This window comes from Cydia pomonella, chromosome 8 (assembly GCF_033807575.1).
Source record: "Cydia pomonella isolate Wapato2018A chromosome 8, ilCydPomo1, whole genome shotgun sequence".
NCBI classification, from domain to species: domain Eukaryota; kingdom Metazoa; phylum Arthropoda; class Insecta; order Lepidoptera; family Tortricidae; genus Cydia; species Cydia pomonella.
Window position 1 is genome coordinate 14,097 of NC_084710.1, and position 18,606 is coordinate 32,702.

The 18,606-nt window shown below is 43.2% G+C and overlaps 1 protein-coding gene across 1 annotated transcript; it reads left to right on the forward strand.

The window, feature by feature from the left end:
• Window positions 1-8,076: 8,076 nt before the first annotated feature.
• On the forward strand, window positions 8,077-18,118 carry LOC133520343 (uncharacterized). The gene is made up of 8 exons (XM_061854716.1): window positions 8,077-8,316; window positions 9,775-9,860; window positions 10,111-10,260; window positions 12,756-12,936; window positions 13,418-13,605; window positions 15,259-15,320; window positions 15,788-15,897; window positions 17,894-18,118. Exons 1-8 carry the CDS (start codon window positions 8,100-8,102, stop codon window positions 17,923-17,925), a joined length of 1,026 nt encoding a protein of 341 aa, XP_061710700.1. The 5' UTR covers window positions 8,077-8,099; the 3' UTR covers window positions 17,926-18,118.
• Window positions 18,119-18,606: the final 488 nt, after the last annotated feature.

The following is an 18,606-nucleotide window of genomic DNA, read 5'->3' on the forward strand; positions in this document are numbered from 1 at the left end:
ACCTCACCTAACCTATGTATCGTCCAAATGACCAGGTTGTTTGTGGAAAATTCTTAATAGCGCGATCTATCTTTGATGTTTCTTGGGTTAGTGCCATCTATCGGATTTCTGAAGTTCCATTTACTTTTGGAAATAACGCAATTATTGTGTTTTTAGGGTTCAGTAGCCAAATATATTTTTTTTCCCGAAACTATAAGAACAATACTGTAAGTTGATGTATTATATGGAAAAAAAAAAAAAATTGATTAAACGAGATCTAGTAAGGTTTTAATACGTCATAAAGTTAAAAAAAAAAGTTTTTTTCATCAAACCCATACCTGTGAGGTATCTATCGATAGGTCTTCAAAAATGATATTGAGGTTTCAATTATCATTTTTTTCTAAACTGAATAGTTTGCGCGAGAGACACTTCCAAAGTGGTAAAATGTGTCCCCCCCCTGTAACTTCTAAAATAACAGCCACAATGTTATGTCGAACCTTAAAACGACTGATCCAGCTTGCAGCACAATTGAAGTTGAGAATACCAAAACAAGCATCGTAGCATAGGGCCGGGTGCCCCAGGACAGGACTGGTGCGCTCGCAGCGGGCTTCGTTCATCTTTGTAGCATGTTGGTTAGTAGGCCGACAAGTAGCTGTATGCCAGCAGCCCGTGGTTGAAAGATAATCATCATAATTAAACATGCTACATACGTGTACCTTATATAGCTGTAAACAAAAATCATAATACTTAGTTCGCTTTACCATAATCGAGTACGGCTATTGCGGATTTAAAATCTACTTTCCCTGCGAAAGTTTTTTTTTATCGGGCCAATCAGGTGCATGCAAGCAATCCCAAAACAATCGCCAACAATATGTTGATACTTTATTTGATATCTTATCTTATCTTATAGATTTCGGGGGCCCTTGCAGATACACTTCGACCCATAGGATCATGCAGTCATGGGATGTATGGCGTCATTAGTTTTTAAACTAACAAATATGAATGAAAAATTAAACTTAAGCAGCTCTTTGGCTCTTGTTTATGGTAAAAAGTTGTCAGCGTTTAAAAACTGTTGATAATACTTGTTTTACAGGATTTGTCCATACCATCTTATTACTGGATCCTGTTCCATTATAGGGGTGTTTACTATAGTATCTTTTATGAGGTTCCTAAAGGACACAGAAACTTAATTTACGAATACTTCTAGCGAAGTAGCGACCTTTGTTATCCATCGAATTACATGTTTTAGTTCCGGTACCTACTTATCACTGGATGGCGCTAGTAGTACCGTATTTCAATGGATGCCGTTACATATCCACAGGGCGGACACGCCATAATTCAAAAATCTTTTGCATGCATTATGTATTCACCGGGTTTCTATAATCCTTACTTTGGTACTCTAGTATTTTTACAATAATCCTAACGGGTACTGACAGTGCCGCACTGTTTTCACAAACTTAGTTACGAGAACTACTAGCGACCTCTGTAGTCCATCGAATTGCATACTGTAGTTCCGGTGTTCGTCACTAGATAGCGTTAGTAGTACCTTGTTTTCGCTGAATGCCGGTAGCGTCAGACAAAGATAAGTTGGCAATGATTTTGATAGCCCAGACTGTGCAAGTCTCGTAAACGTCATTTTTAGTTTGACGTTTAAAATACCCCGTGCACCGTCTGGCCTATGAAAGTCGCTGCAAACTTATCTTGGTTTGACGCTATATATTCTACAAGGCGGACACGCCATATTTAAAAATAATTTGCTTACAATGCTTGCATATTGTTAGTATTTGAACTATATTCCTAAAGAATAAAATAGGTACACTGCCTTGAATGGAACTACTAGCGAATTCTGTTGTTAATAGAGTTGCATAATGTAGTTCCGCTGCTCGTCACTAGATGGCGCTAGTTGTGCCGCATTTTGACTGGATATCGGCTCATATCCCGCGGAGATCAAGCTAATATTTATATACCTATTACGCGTTAAAATACAGGTCTGTCCGATAAAATACGAGTAAAGTAATTAAAACCTTTACTATTACTTCTGCCTCCATACACTTTACTGCCAATTGAATGCGATATGATCGATCTGTAGAGGCCTTTAATCTGTAATTTTTATTTATTTAAGAGGCCTTATTCCTACAGCCGAGCGTATTTTGTAAAATGCTTCCTTTTTCATTCAAGATCACGACGTAACTAATAGTTAATAAATACTAATGTATTTATTCAAAAACTGGTACCGTACTTAAATAATCAGTACCTGGGCGACCGAGCTTTGCTCGGTTATCTATTTATTGTAATATGGTGGTGTATAGGTGACAATCTTAACTACATTTTTTTACTAAATTAAACTTGTCTAAAACAATAAAAATTAAAAAATTATATATGAACTTGAACATATAAAAAAAAAAAAACAAAAATTAGTCACCGGGCGAGATTCGAACTCGTAATACTCGTTTCTAGCCGTCCGCGTCTTAACCCGCTGGACCAGACGAACAGTGGCCGGTCACACGAAATTAGCGACCATATTCTGCGTCGAAAGAAAAACGCATAAAAACTCGAAATCACGCGTTTTCCCAAACATAAGATTAATCTAGATCGATTGTATATCCCCAAAAAACCCCCATATACCAAATTTCAGCAAAATCGTTAGAGCCGTTTCCGAGATCACAGAAATATATATACAAGAGTTGCTCGTTTAAAGGTATAAGAGTACCTGGGCGACCGAGCTTTGCTCGGTTATAACTATTTATTGTAAATAGTTATAACCGAGCAAAGCTCGGTCGCCCAGGTACTTTTTTTTAAAAGACGTATAAATCACGCTGCATCGATGCGACGCCACGCCGCGCGTTCATTCTCGGCGGAGCGCGCTTAGAGGACGGACCTGTGCTCGATTGTCAGGCGTTCGTTGCATTCGTAATCAGCTACGGAGTTCCGAGAAGTGCTGTATACTGCGATTAGAAAATCTTAATCAAAGTACATTTTTTACACTACGCTTAACAACCGACTCTTCATTTAACAATTGACTATCTGTCTCTCTATTGCATTAATATGCGCAAATGATTAGCATCTTGGCTAGACAGCATGGGAGAGTAGCCAACATGCCAATCGTTTACGATACGACAACGAAATACTATCTATCTTTCTATTGCACTAACATGCCAATCGTTTACGATACGACAAAAAAACACAATATGCGCAAACGATTGGCATCTTGGCTAGGCAGCACAGGAGCGTAGCCAACATCGATGGTGTTCGTCAAGGCAAATCTATTGAGCCCAAACACGATGGAGTTATGATGAGTAGATTAGGAGTTCTGGTGACCAACTCCTGACTCCATCATGAGACCCTGAACCTCATCTAGATCGATGGTGCTTGTCAGGGCAAATCTTATGCGCAAACGATTGACATCTTGGCTTGGCACCCTGGGTGCGTAGCCAACATGCCAATCGTTTACGCTACGACAACGAAACGCTATCTTTCTCTCTATCGCACTAATATACGCAAACGATTGGCATCTTGACTAGGCGGCATGGGTACGTAGCCAACATGCCAATCGTTTATGATACGACAACCTAACACTATCTGCCTCTCTATCGCACTATTATACGCAAACGATTGGCATCTTGGCTAGGCACCATGGGTGCGTAGCCAACATGCCAATCATTTACGCTACAACAACGAAACACTATCTGTCTCTCTATCGCACTAATATGCGCAAACGATTGGCATCTTGGCTATGCACCTTGGGTGCTAAGCCATATACAATTAATGCTGTGACTTTCTGCTAATTTAGCCGTAAGCGCATGTTCTTTATTTATAGCCTGCAGTCATTTAGCAGTTATTTCATTTTCCATTGGTGTGAAAGAGATCAATCTGAGAAACAAAAACAAACTAGCACGTACTAAATCAAGTTATGGCCACTTTAATAATAGTTTTAATAACATGGCAATCAAAATATTTAATAAGTTAAACCAAGACATTAAGGATTGTCAAGATTTTAGATTATTTGACAAAAAAGTAAGACTTCTTTATTAATAGGCCGTATTACACAATTAATGAATATTTCGCGAATTCACTTGACTAATTACTCCTCACATTATCATGATTGATTATTATTTTTACTTAATCCTATTGAATGATATGTACGTACCCCTTTATTTTAAAATGCATAACTCCCATACATACCTAACCTTAGAATAATCAGTTTTAGCATGTAAGTACTTTAGAGTATATTTTACAATTGTATTTGCATGTATTTATACGTGAAAGCAAATAAATGTTCTGATTCTGATTCTGATTCTGAGATAGAATAAAGAGCAAGTGTTATGGTACATCCTGTATACGACTACTGTGCAAATAAAATAAAGAATGCCCATATGATATAACACTAAAATTAATATTGCTTGAAATTATATTGAAAACTATCAAGATTATTCTTCTCTGCATTAAAACGCGCGTCGCGTTGCCGGCGCTAGCGTACCGAGCGCCAACGCCATCTATCGAGCGTTATTTCGTGAAATCGGAGAACGCTCCAAGGAATAAGGGCTCTTAAGGCGAAACGGAGGCCATACCGCGGAATTAAACGAAAATCAACATTTCTGTAACTCTATGTCTCTAATATGTGAAAGTGATAAGATAAGATACCTATACCTACCTATTTATCTATCTATTTATACCTATGTTTTACAAATAAAGCATTCTGATTCTGATTCTGATTTTGAATAGAGTCGATAAGTAATCGCTCCATTTGGTCTGGACTTGAATCATTCATTTATAGTCACTGACTTATATGGAAGCGTGCAAAGCGGGCGGTGGGAGAAGCCGGAACGATCACAGCGCTTGATGTGGCCAAATATGGCAAAAATGCTACGTGTGTTTCTGTCAATAGGGTTGTTTCCATCTACAAATCTTAGGCCATAATATTATCCCAATAAATTTTTATGGATTATAAGAACATGTTAAACTACGTTTAGTGGACCTGTAATGAGCATATTTTTGTAAATATTGATTTTAAAATATCTTTTAACACACGTCACGTGACCCAAGTCGACACGACATTGAAGATTCTGATGACGTCACAACTCACGGTTTGACACTGGGCTATAACCGCGAAAATCGAAGTTCGTCATTGCGGGCATTTTTCTCTGTCATTCTAAATACGTCTTAGTAAGAGTAAAAGAGAAAGATCCCCACAATATGCGATTTCGGTTTTCGCGGTAGACCCCCCGTTGTCTATTCTCAGTACAAAATTTTATACTCAAGCCGTAGCCATTTTGGTGGTGGGCAATTAATTTAAGCTTCGATATCTGCACTAAAATTAACAACATAGAAATGCTAATGGATAATGAATATTTTATGATATATAATAACTCAATTATTACAGAAAACATATTTTATTACTTGGTTAAAAACCCACACGCACGCATACACAGCGTGCCCACCACCTAAATGGCTACGGCTTGAGTATCAAATTTTGTACTTACTGAGAACATACAACGGGGGGCCTTGGTGTTACGCACAAACTACTAAGAAGATACTACGTGTGTATGTACCTATATACTTACTTTACTCTTTGGTTATAGTTATGTGTCAAACCGTAAACTGTGACGTCATACAATTTTCAAAGAGCGTTTTGGGCGCGAAAGCATGGATCAAAATATATTAAAAATATAATTTAACATTTTTAAAGCCGTTTTTAAGTTAAATTTTAGGGCAACGTTTGGTTTATATAGAACGTATTACAAGCGTTCCAAAAAAATTGGAAACAACCCTATTACCATACTATTCCGTTATTTTGATCACGTTTTTTGCTTTAAAATCATATTTACGATAAAAATAGGTCACGAAAGCTGATAAATGGTAAACTGCAATAATTGGACGAAAAATAAATAATAAACTTTCTATATTTCCAACATCGAACCAGGCTGACGCAACTAGGAACAAAAAAAGTTTTGTATGGAGTTTGTTTCGCAAATCATTGCCAACGAAGAAAAAGAAAACGTCAGTGCTATTTATTCTGTCAAGTTTACATCAAGTCAACTGTCAGCCTAATTGTTTTGTTTGTTATGAAGGCTTCAATGTTTTGTTCGGGTATTTCGTGTAATTTCTTTATTATTTAGTGAAAAAAATCGAAAATAGTCAACCGTGATCAGAGTAAAGAGCGAGTTGTTACAATGCCAGCGAGAAAACGGTTTACTAAGTGTGAAATATGTGGCAAGCGAGCCACTCGAGAAAATCACGAAAGTGGGGTTTTTATGGCGAAATTTTCCTTGGATGAAGACCGGTAAGTATTGCTTTAGATACTTTTAACCTTATTTTGGGTCAGCAGGCTATTCTATTTCCTGAGAACTTGCATGCAATATGACCAAAATTAATTCGTCGAAGATTAATAATGTATAAATTATCTATAACTTATGCATTAATGGTCATTAGTTAAAATATTTTTTTTATCTAGTCATTATTTAATATCTTAACCTAAAATGTAAGAAAATTAATCTCTGTTATTATGATAAATAAAGAAGTATTATGGGACATTATTACACAGATTGACTTAGTACTAAAGTATGCATGGCATGTGTTTTGGGTACTTAGACAACGATATATATATACATATACCAAATATATAAGTATTTATAAATACATACAAAACACCCATGTCTCAGGAACAAATATTCATGCGCATCACACTAATAAATGCCCGTTCCAGGATTTGAACCTGGAACCATCGGCTTCATAGGCAGGGTCACTGTCAACTAGGCCATGACCGGTTCTCATGATTAACAGACATATAAATACATAAAAAGTTAGAGCATTGATAAAGGGTTGTTGATAACTGGATGCCGAAAAACATGATTTATAGATGCATATTAGCGCTAAATAATCAGTTGATCATCTCATTAGCAAACACTTGGAATATAAACTGTAGATAATGTCATGTTTGTCCAAGGCTGTATGTTTTCAGATGCAGGCAGTGGGTCAAATTTGTTGGGAATGAAGACCTGATACATCTTCCCATAGAACAGTTACATTTATTGAAACATGTATGTGCAGATCATTTTGAAAATAAAGCTTTTAATAAAAAAAAAAACACGACTTAAAAACTGTATTAAAATAATTCGGGTCCACATTAACCCCGACCAGATAAAGAACTATCCACTATATAACATACAACTTAAATGTGGACTCGATGCTAACCTGATTTCGAGTACAAAATTTGTAGACCTATGTTTCAACGCTCCCCATTTTATCGATATCGATAAGAATCGCAAGCGTGTAGCGTACTACACTATTTAAATCGCTTATGTTGGTACTATGGTTCTTTGACAGTTCTTTGTCGTATATTTTGATAACGATTTGCGAAACATACTGATTCCACTCGCTAGTATGGAAGTCCCGTCTCTTAAAACGTAGTGATTATATGCTCTTTGGTCAGAAGTACGGAAGGTAGAGGCAAGGAACACAAACTCCTTAGGCAGAATTGTTACAAAAGTGTTCAGCTGTCAACTATAAATTATATTTCCACGAATAAAATTAACCGAATTATATAAAATACACAGATAATTCTGACTATTTTCAGTAAAGCAAAAGTCAAGTGTGTTTAACATTAAAACGAAAAGATTCCGCACATTGGTAACTGTATTATATAATAGTAAACATTTTTAAGGAATAATCTTTATTTTGTTGAGCTCATTATTTCACAGCTCCCCAGTAGTTGCGAACTCCCAATAGTCGGAGCATGAGCAAGCTAGCTGTGCATGTCATTTGCAATGACAAACTGTGGAATGTCACCATTATTGACAAATTTCTATGAACATATGATGTTTTGTTTATTCCGACACACTCCTCACTTTGTCCTTTTCTAGGTGCACAACCAAACGAACTTTAAATCTTTAAGTTAAGTCAGGTTCGGAATCTTTAAATTCAGTCATACCTATTACTTCGGATCTCCGGAACTGATACCAAACATTCGTTTTATAATTTATATAAGACAAATTATATTTGTCCAAGTTTTATCGTGTTTGATTTATTTTCTACAAATGAATTGTTGATAAGATTACATAACATATCGCGTGACGTGAGTGTAACGGAACGCGCGCCACGTAGGATTAGCCAGTATCGGCAAGATGTCACTGGCACGTTGCGCGGCGGCTCGCGGGCCGCGACTCCTGTCACTCGTAGCTCAGCTGCTCGCGCCGGGTGTCGGTATCGCGTCGCTCCGCAGAGTCAGTGCGTCCGTTCCCGCTCAGTTCTGCAGCGCCGCGGCCCCGTGCGCGCTCCCCAACATGTTCACCGCCGAGGAGCGCGGCTCCGCGTACTCGCCCGACTACCGGGTCTTCTTCCGTGAGTGTGCCCGTCACCCGCGCCGACGTCCGATAACGATACTTATCTCGAGTGCCCACGTGGAAGTGGTTCCTTGTTCCGGGTTGACGTGACATTGACTTAACTTTTCGCTTTCTAAATGAATTGAGAACGATTACATATGAGGAAGTGCTGCAGAATATGACCTATATTCTGCTGCATCCCATGCTCGACCTTGAGCGCAAGTTGACAGCTGGTTAAATATTTACGGTGGGATAATGCTGACGTCAAGTGAATGGCTACTGATGAATGGGCTATAGCTAGTTTAGCGCATTACTATTGATCGATTACCTTTGGCTACCTGTGGGGCTTTGCAGTATAGCCTATACTATGGCATGATTTTAAATTCCATTAGACTACATTTCTCCTAACAGCTGTTGGGAACAAGATTTCTTTAAAACATATTTTTTAGGGATTGGATTGAATTAGATTAGATAGTGTCAGTTTTATCATGTTTATGTTTGAAAGGCTTTTTTATGATGAAATATTAACTCTGATTAACATGTATTTATCAATGATTTGATTATAATCTGTTATTTACTTACTTATGATGGTGTTACGGTAACATTTTTTTGCAACAACTTATATACATTGCAGCATAGTTTATTTCTTGTTTGTAATAAGAAAACAGGGAACTTTAGTTAGTTATGTACAGTCAGCAATACTATTCACTTAGCACCTTTGCATACAAACTTATATGCAGGGGTTGGGGGGGGTTTGGTAGTTTGGTCACTTTTCTCTACAGATGACTGGTATGTTAGGATAAGTGGATTTCTGAATGCTGTTTAAATAATAAAACAATCAAATCTCCAAGTCAAGCAAAAAAGAGGCACTGCCTTACCATCCTTTACTCGAAGTAGTTCAGGTCATTTTCGACCCCTCTATAATTTTATTTTGTAGTGGATAAAACTAGAAGCCTGAATTTTCAGTAACCAAGTAGGCATTGTATACAGTATATTTCAAATTTCATTCAATTTGAACCAGTAGGTTAAGAATTATAACTAGTCAGAGTTTCTTAATTTTGTCACTCACTAACTGACCGATCATCAAAACTCTAAGGTGAAGTGCCTTAGAGTTTTGATGCCGAAGCAGACAGAAGCTTAAAAAACTCAAATATTTTGCGGTCCAGTTTTCTAGATATAAATGTATAGGATTACAAAGTTACCTTTGCAGAGAATGAATCAGTGTATCTGTATATGTATAATGCAATTAAAGAAGTAGAAGGTACCGGAAAGGAAAAAAAGTAGGACTATCTACAAAAGAAGTGATATGCCATCAAAAACATGACTTGCAAAAAATACCAAGTCGATTAATTTATTCAGTCCATTCCACTGGAACTAGAACTCCTTCTTGCTGAAGGTTGTTAATATGTATACTGTGTATTCCATATTTGCAAATCTGGACATTACTTGTTCCTATAACGTTTGTAATGTTTGTCAGGTGATGAAAACGGCCCCATCTCTCCGTTGCATGACATCCCGCTGTGGGCCAACAAAGCCGAGCGCCTTGTCAATATGGTTGTGGAGGTAAGTCCCTCGGCCCTTTTATTTTAAGCTGTGCCTTTAAGGTAGACGTCCTCAGGGCCGTATCGCGCGCATCGGATCAATGGAGGCAATTGTGTGACTTTCTATACAACAAATACTAAAATCCGTTGTGTGCAAGCGTCCGATGCGGCGATGCGTGCGATGCAGCCCTGTGGACGTTTACGTACGTGTACGTCAGTACTTGTTACATTTAATTTGAACAGACAGGTTATGAAATATGTTGTATTTGCAGGTCCCCCGCTGGAGCAACGCCAAGATGGAGTTGTCGCTGGGCGAGGCGCTCAACCCCATCAAGCAGGACGTGAAGAAGGGCGCGCTGCGCTTTGTGGCCAACGTGTTCCCGCACCACGGGTACATCTGGAACTACGGGGCCCTGCCGCAGGTACTGACTTACTGACCTTAGGGTCCGGGCCCTGCAGACGCCGCGAAGGGCGCTCGGTTTGTAGAACTGCCCTCTAGATAATAGATGGGAATAAATGGGAAATAGATGGGAATAAGGTACAACAGGTGAATAGTGTGAAATATCTAGGTATGTGGTTGGACAGAAGCCTAAAATGGGGTAGACACATAAATGAAATTCGTGATAAAACATTAAAGTTTCTGAATGTATTTAAGGTTCTTGCTGGATCGAGATGGGGTGTCCATCCTACCCATCTTAGGCGTCTATATATCGCTATCCTTCGCAGTAGACTGGACTATGGTTGTTTTTTGTACGATATTAGTGTTAAAAGCCATTTATGCAAACTGGATAAAGTACAAAATCAGGCCATGCGGGTTATTGGCGGGTTTATAAGAAGTACCCCAATCCATGGAAAGTGAGCTGTACATCCAGCCACTTTTCATAAGGAGGAAATACCTGGCTGCTAAGTTTTATTTAAGAGGGAAATGCATGTGTTGGAAGAATTAAATAAGGCATGTGAAGATAGGTATTGGAGAACAAAGAACAAACCGTTACTTATTGAAACTTATAATCAATTTTGCAACAACCCAGTACAATCACATGAACAATTACCTATGTACTCTATGAACAGTTGGATAAGCAGCTATGATTTGTCAAACAATATATATGTTTTTGTAGAGGGTTTGGAGACTGCCAAAAATCATGTAAACCAAGTAGATTTGTATAGATTATGTAATGATCTCCTAGAAAATAAGTATAGCTCATCGTATAAGCTTTTTACTGATGGATCCAAGGAGAAACAAGGATGTGGGGTGGCTTTTTTTGATCCTCAGCTAGGTTTCCGGGGAAAGTTTAACATACAAGGTGATATATCTATTATGCATTGTGAACTTATCGCCATAGCCGAAGCGTTATAATATGTAGAATCTATACACCACAACAAATGTGTAATTTTGTCAGACGTAAAGAGTGCCCTTTCACATTTGGCTCGGTTACCCTCGAGCAGTCGAGGGCATCCGATAGCCTACACCATCCTTGATTCCATCAGTAGACTTCGTACACTAAATAGGGAAGTGATTATACAATGGATACCTTTTCATGTTGGTATCATGGGTAACGAAGAGGCTGACCGAGCAGCAAAACTTGCAATATCGGACGGTATTCCATACCGTTGTCTACCAGTTCACAGCGAAGTACTGGGTAAAGTCAGGAGGAGGTGCAGGCAGGTTTGGAAGGAGTATTTTGATGAGCGATCACTTACTAAAGGAATCTGGTACAGAATAGTTCAATGTCAGCCTCCTCATGTCCTATGGTTTGACAAAAGGCTAAGCAGGAAACAGGTAGTAGCACTCCTCAGGCTTCGTTCCGGACATATTCCATCGAACAAATTCGAGCACCTTATGAAATTAGCTGTGTTACCAAACTGCCCAGAGTATAACAAAGTAGAAGATGTCCACCATGTTTTGATGTCAGGAATGTGTCCGCAACGAGGCGCTGAGGAGTGATATATATTTATATATTATTTATATTTATAGCCTCATATCAGAAATACATTTTTATACTGTATCTATAGTTTTTCCTTAATCTACGATAACCGATTCTGTGTGCCTTTGGGCAAAGGCCTCCCCCAATCTTCTCCACTCTTCCTTATTTTGCACTAATCTGGTCCATATTTTAGTCCTTCCAGCCATGTCTTCTATTTCATCGGATCATCTTTTAAATTGCCTACCTCTGTTTCTTTTATGTCCTCTAGGATGCCATAGTGTTACAATTTTGCTCCATTTATCTCCTCCTCTAATAGTATGTCCAGCCCACTTCCATTTCAGTTGTTTTGTTTTGTATGTCACATCAGTAAATCCTGTTTTGTCTCTTAAATCCTTGTTACTTATTTTGTCGATTCTTCTTCTCTTTAAGATGCTTCTTTCCATGGCTCTCTGAGTTATACTCAACCTGATAGACAACCTGAGGAGTGATATGGCATGTTACAATTCTAATAACATGGGTAGTTGCAACATCTTCCTGGCATCGCCTTTATCGGACGAGGCCAGGATGATGTGCAATTTATATTTAAAAATAATGTAGTAGTAGTGTAGTAGTGTAGGTGATTTTGTAGATTTCAATACAGGGGTGACGTCGTCACTGCGTGACGAAACCCCATTCCTTAAAAATTGATAAAAAAAAGTTCTCTGATATCAGGATTTTTAGGGTCCAGATTTTTGTCAGGATATTCCACTTTTTATATGGCAAACATACACCTTACCGGTGACTCGGTGGAGGTGATTAGAAAGTTACGCCTAACAGCGAAGGCAGTCGACGATACGATATTAAGGACGTGTTCCAACATGACTCGTGTCGTGTGCGGCCGTTAAGCTGCTTTTTGTGAGAATCTCTGATGTGCAAGCATCTCGACTCCAGAAACCTTCTTTTTTATTTTTGTCAATAAAATCTTTATTCACGAATAATACGTGTTTCGACAGACGTGGGAGAACCCATCGCACGTGGACCCCGCGACGCAGGCGCGCGGAGACAACGACCCCATCGACGTGATCGAGATCGGAACCCGCGTGGCGAGTCGAGGGGATGTCGTGCCCGTCAAGATCCTCGGCACGCTGGCGCTCATCGACGAGGGCGAGACCGACTGGAAGCTGATCGCTATCGGTACGGCCTTTTCTGTACTTTAGCCCGTGTTCGTGATAAAGAAAGGTACATAGCACAAAAGTTTTACCAAAAATGGGGAAAACAAAATGTTGACGGAACAACACTTTCTAAAATGTGACCGCCTATTGTTAATTTTATTTGTTAAATAAAATAATGCATTAAAATTACCTCAGATCGGACTCAAACTCGCGACTCCGGGATCTTTACCAACTGAGGAAGTTTTAAGATTAAGTTGCAGTTGGAAGTTAATTTACTTTTAATCCAAAAACTATGACCATGTCAGCAGACGGCTTCTTAAACAGAAGTTATCGTCACACTACTGGCGGAGTGGTCGGGGCCGTTCCAGGCTTCACATTCCACCGCCATTTCTCCCATAATTTTGTTGATAATTTGTGGAATGGAATTGTAAATTGGTGGGTTCCACCTGCCTCGCGCTCGCCCCGGCCCGTCGAGTGTGCATTGTATTGTGTGACGGCGGCAGACGCCCGCGACCCGCTGGCCGCGGCGCTGCGCGACGCGGGCGACGTGGAGCGGGCGCTGCCCGGGCTGCTGCGGGCCACGGTGGAGTGGTTCCGCCTCTACAAGGTGCCCGACGGCAAGCCGCAGAACCAGTTCGCCTTCGACGCCGAGCCCAAGGACCGGGAGTTCGCCTACAAGGTCATCGACGAGGTACGCTTCGCTGAATGTCAATCCTGAACGTCTACCGTGAACACCGAGAACCGAACATTTCGAGCAACCGAAATTCTCTTCTCGAATTGCTCGAAATGTTCGCTAAAATAAACACAGTTGCTAGCTAAAATAAACCCCGTGGATTAGTACTTATTAGCTACCTACGAGCATGCTTCTTTGTTGTGTAATTTAAGTAAGTAAGTAAGTAAATATTCTTTATTGCACCAACAATTATACATTTAAATATCTACTGATTATAATGTTATCTACTGATTATAATGTTAAATTTATAAACGAGTGTTGAATTCTTACATTTGAGTACATAAGTAGGTTAAGTTGTAAGAGTTTCCCGAGTTTTATAGAAGTTATAAATTGTAATTTTCTTTCACTTGAATAAATAAATTAAAAAAGATGTTCGCGAGCGATCGATATCAACTCGTGCCGAAGTCGAATTTACTAACATATCAGTAGACGGAATGCTCTTCTGTGGAATGCTGTAGGTAATTTTTGAACAAACAAATGAGAAGAAGATGGGAAGGGGACTAATACCAAGAAAGCGAGGTCTCTTTCTTAACAAAGTGCGCGGTTGTGTTATGCAGCGATTGATAATAAATATGTTTTTTTCGTTCGCTGGTGTTATGACTTTCATTATTTCACAAAAGCTCGCCTAACACACGAATCTACATAGTACAGCTACTGAACGCTGAATGACGCTGTAATCAATTATAACTCCTTTATATTTATAAGACACCTGATCATAGTCTGTGCATAATATGAGTCGGCTGTTACTGAATGTCGGATTTACGGGAACGGCCACTTGCCATCTCCATCGTACCCCGTGCGGGCCGCGTGTAGTGTAACCCGCGTCGTGTCGGCCGTGTGTAACCCGTGTCGTGTCGGCCGTGTGTAACCCGCGTCGTGTCGGCCGTGTGTAACCCGTGTCGTGTCGGCCGTGTGTAACCCGCGTCGTGACGGCCGTGTGCAACCCGCGTCGTGTCGGCTGTATGTAACCGGCGTTGTGTCGGCCGTGTGTAACCCGCGTCGTGTCGGCCGTGTGTAACCCGCGTCGTGTCGGCTGTATGTAACCGGCGTTGTGTCGGCCGTGTGTAACCCGCGTCGTGTCGGCCGTGTGTAACCCGCGTCGTGTCGGCTGTATGTAACCGGCGTTGTGTCGGCCGTGTGTAACCCGCGTCGTGTCGGCTGTATGTAACCGGCGTTGTGTCGGCCGTGTGTAACCCGCGTCGTGTCGGCCGTGTGTAACCCGCGTCGTGTCGGCTGTATGTAACCGGCGTTGTGTCGGCCGTGTGTAACCCGCGTCGTGTCGGCCGTGTGTAACCCGCGTCGTGTCGGCTGTATGTAACCGGCGTTGTGTCGGCCGTGTGTAACCCGCGTCGTGTCGGCCGTGTGTAACCCGCGTCGTGTCGGCTGTATGTAACCGGCGTTGTGTCGGCCGTGTGTAACCCGCGTCGTGTCGGCCGTGTGTAACCCGCGTCGTGTCGGCCGTGTGTAACCCGCGTCGTGTCGGCTGTATGTAACCGGCGTTGTGTCGGCCGTGTGTAACCCGCGTCGTGTCGGCCGTGTGTAACCCGCGTCGTGTCGGCCGTGTGTAACCCGCGTCGTGTCGGCTGTATGTAACCGGCGTTGTGTCGGCAGGTGCACGAGTTCTGGCGCCAGCTGGTGGCCGGCAACGTGTCCGACGCCACCGACATCAACAAGTGAGTTGTCTGACACTTTATTCTATTCGTTGTTTCTTGACTCTTTGACCGCCAACAGTTGACGAGCGATGCTCCAGCCCGATGTCGACCTTGGTGCATTTCGCCACTCTTCGTGCAACTAATTCTTATCAAGCAGAAACGTGTGCGATCGAATATAAAAATCCTGTTTTAATGTACACATTTATCTTCCTGCAACGTTCGACCTGCTACACAGTTAACGGATAAATTGTAAACCTTATTGTGAAGACGGGTCCACCGATGGTCAGTCAGTCGAGCCTTGCTGTTTAATAAATTATAAACAAATAAATGTTTGGGCACAAATTGCACAACTTTACACAAAACAACCTAGCCTTAAACTAAGCAATGCTTGTGCTACGAGCTGAGGCGACGATATACATACTTATATAAATAAAAACAAGTTTTGCGAGTTCCTTGTTCATTTCATAAAAGTTGTGTCATGTGTGCAGGATGAATGTGTCAGTTGCGGGTAGTCCGGGGCAGGTGGAGCGGTCGGAGGCGGCCGCCGTGCTGGCCAAGGCGCCGCCACGTTCCCTGCCACAGTCAGTGCCGCCCAGCGGTGAGTACAGCGCGCCAGTCGGGCCCCCGGGGCAGGTGGAGCGGTCGGAGGCGGCCGCCGTGCTGGCCAAGGCGCCGCCACGTTCCCTGCCACAGTCAGTGCCGCCCAGCGGTGAGTACAGCGCGCCAGTCGGGCCCCCGGGGCAGGTGGAGCGGTCGGAGGCGGCCGCCGTGCTGGCCAAGGCGCCGCCACGTTCCCTGCCACAGTCAGTGCCGCCCAGCGGTGAGTACAGCGCGCCAGTCGGGCCCCCGGGGCAGGTGGAGCGGTCGGAGGCGGCCGCCGTGCTGGCCAAGGCGCCGCCACGTTCCCTGCCACAGTCAGTGCCGCCCAGCGGTGAGTACAGCGCGCCAGTCGGGCCCCCGGGGCAGGTGGAGCGGTCGGAGGCGGCCGCCGTGCTGGCCAAGGCGCCGCCACGTTCCCTGCCACAGTCAGTGCCGCCCAGCGGTGAGTACAGCGCGCCAGTCGGGCCCCCGGGGCAGGTGGAGCGGTCGGAGGCGGCCGCCGTGCTGGCCAAGGCGCCGCCACGTTCCCTGCCACAGTCAGTGCCGCCCAGCGGTGAGTACAGCGCGCCAGTCGGGCCCCCGGGGCAGGTGGAGCGGTCGGAGGCGGCCGCCGTGCTGGCCAAGGCGCCGCCACGTTCCCTGCCACAGTCAGTGCCGCCCAGCGGTGAGTACAGCGCGCCAGTCGGGCCCCCGGGGCAGGTGGAGCGGTCGGAGGCGGCCGCCGTGCTGGCCAAGGCGCCGCCACGTTCCCTGCCACAGTCAGTGCCGCCCAGCGGTGAGTACAGCGCGCCAGTCGGGCCCCCGGGGCAGGTGGAGCGGTCGGAGGCGGCCGCCGTGCTGGCCAAGGCGCCGCCACGTTCCCTGCCACAGTCAGTGCCGCCCAGCGGTGAGTACAGCGCGCCAGTCGGGCCCCCGGGGCAGGTGGAGCGGTCGGAGGCGGCCGCCGTGCTGGCCAAGGCGCCGCCACGTTCCCTGCCACAGTCAGTGCCGCCCAGCGGTGAGTACAGCGCGCCAGTCGGGCCCCCGGGGCAGGTGGAGCGGTCGGAGGCGGCCGCCGTGCTGGCCAAGGCGCCGCCACGTTCCCTGCCACAGTCAGTGCCGCCCAGCGGTGAGTACAGCGCGCCAGTCGGGCCCCCGGGGCAGGTGGAGCGGTCGGAGGCGGCCGCCGTGCTGGCCAAGGCGCCGCCACGTTCCCTGCCACAGTCAGTGCCGCCCAGCGGTGAGTACAGCGCGCCAGTCGGGCCCCCGGGGCAGGTGGAGCGGTCGGAGGCGGCCGCCGTGCTGGCCAAGGCGCCGCCACGTTCCCTGCCACAGTCAGTGCCGCCCAGCGGTGAGTACAGCGCGCCAGTCGGGCCCCCGGGGCAGGTGGAGCGGTCGGAGGCGGCCGCCGTGCTGGCCAAGGCGCCGCCACGTTCCCTGCCACAGTCAGTGCCGCCCAGCGGTGAGTACAGCGCGTTTTAAACGGTTATAAAATAAAGTAAGTCTTGTAATAATTATAGTACCTGGTAGCTACTGTTCTGAACTTATCGGGTTCAGCTGTATTTGTAAACACGCTTTTATTAGGTCGACCTGTATGTAACTAACTATGTAATGGAATCTAAGGTGACTAATTTAACCATCTTCCAAGGATCGTAGCGTCATGAGAATTGGCAGCTGTATGTAGTTCTGATGACAATACAATAATATGGTACTGTCGAACTGATCTGATGATGGAGCCGGAGGATATGAACCTGGAACTTCATGATGGAACATCGTATCATAGATGTGTTTGGATTTATTAGAAAAGTCTTGTAATGAACTTTGACCACGATTAGGTTTCAAGGTCTGATGATGGAGCCGGAGATAGGCACTGGCATTCCATGATGGAATATCGTATCGTAGTCGTGTTTGCACTTGTGAGAAAGGTCTTTTTGGTTTTTACGTGCATTTATAAAAGCGTGTTTTTCTAGTGTTTTTTAAACTATTAATTTATTATCTGTATTTATTTGTTGCAGTGGACAAGTGGCACTTTCTCGCCAACCTGTAGTAGCCTGTGGAATCCTATACGAGCCTGTGGGAGCCCGTAGAATCCAGGAGGAGCCTATGGGAGCCTGTAGTACGCTATGGACCCGCGAGAGTCCGGTGACGGGACCGTCAAGTTGTGATTATCTTATTATTTAAGTGCAAATGGTAGGGTGTTGTTAATGCATATTTATTATAATTAAACACAATATTTTGTATCTGGTGTTTCCTTGTTACGTAGATCAACTTCTTCAACTTCAACATTTATTCAGCAAATAGGCCACAAGGGCACTTTTACACGTCAACATGGAATTTACATATATACAAGCAAAAACAAACACATCAACTATTATTAAATACAGTTAACTGAAAATATTAATGCAAACTAAAGTATTATTATTTCTTAGAGATGTATAAAGTCTCTAAATGTCGAATTACAAAAACACGAAAAAAAAACAAGCGGATACAAAAAAAATCTAAAATGATTTAGAGGTGTACATATATCTCTAAGTGTCAGACCTAAATGATTATATAGTTTATCAAATTATCCTTAGAGATGTATAGGGTCTCCAAGAGTCAAAATTCTCTATAATTAAAACATTCATTAAGATAAAAGAATCATACGAGAACCGACTGAGGTATCTCACTGTAATTATACTCAAAAATAAAGTTAGCTTAAACAGACCGGTTCACGAGTATGACGCGT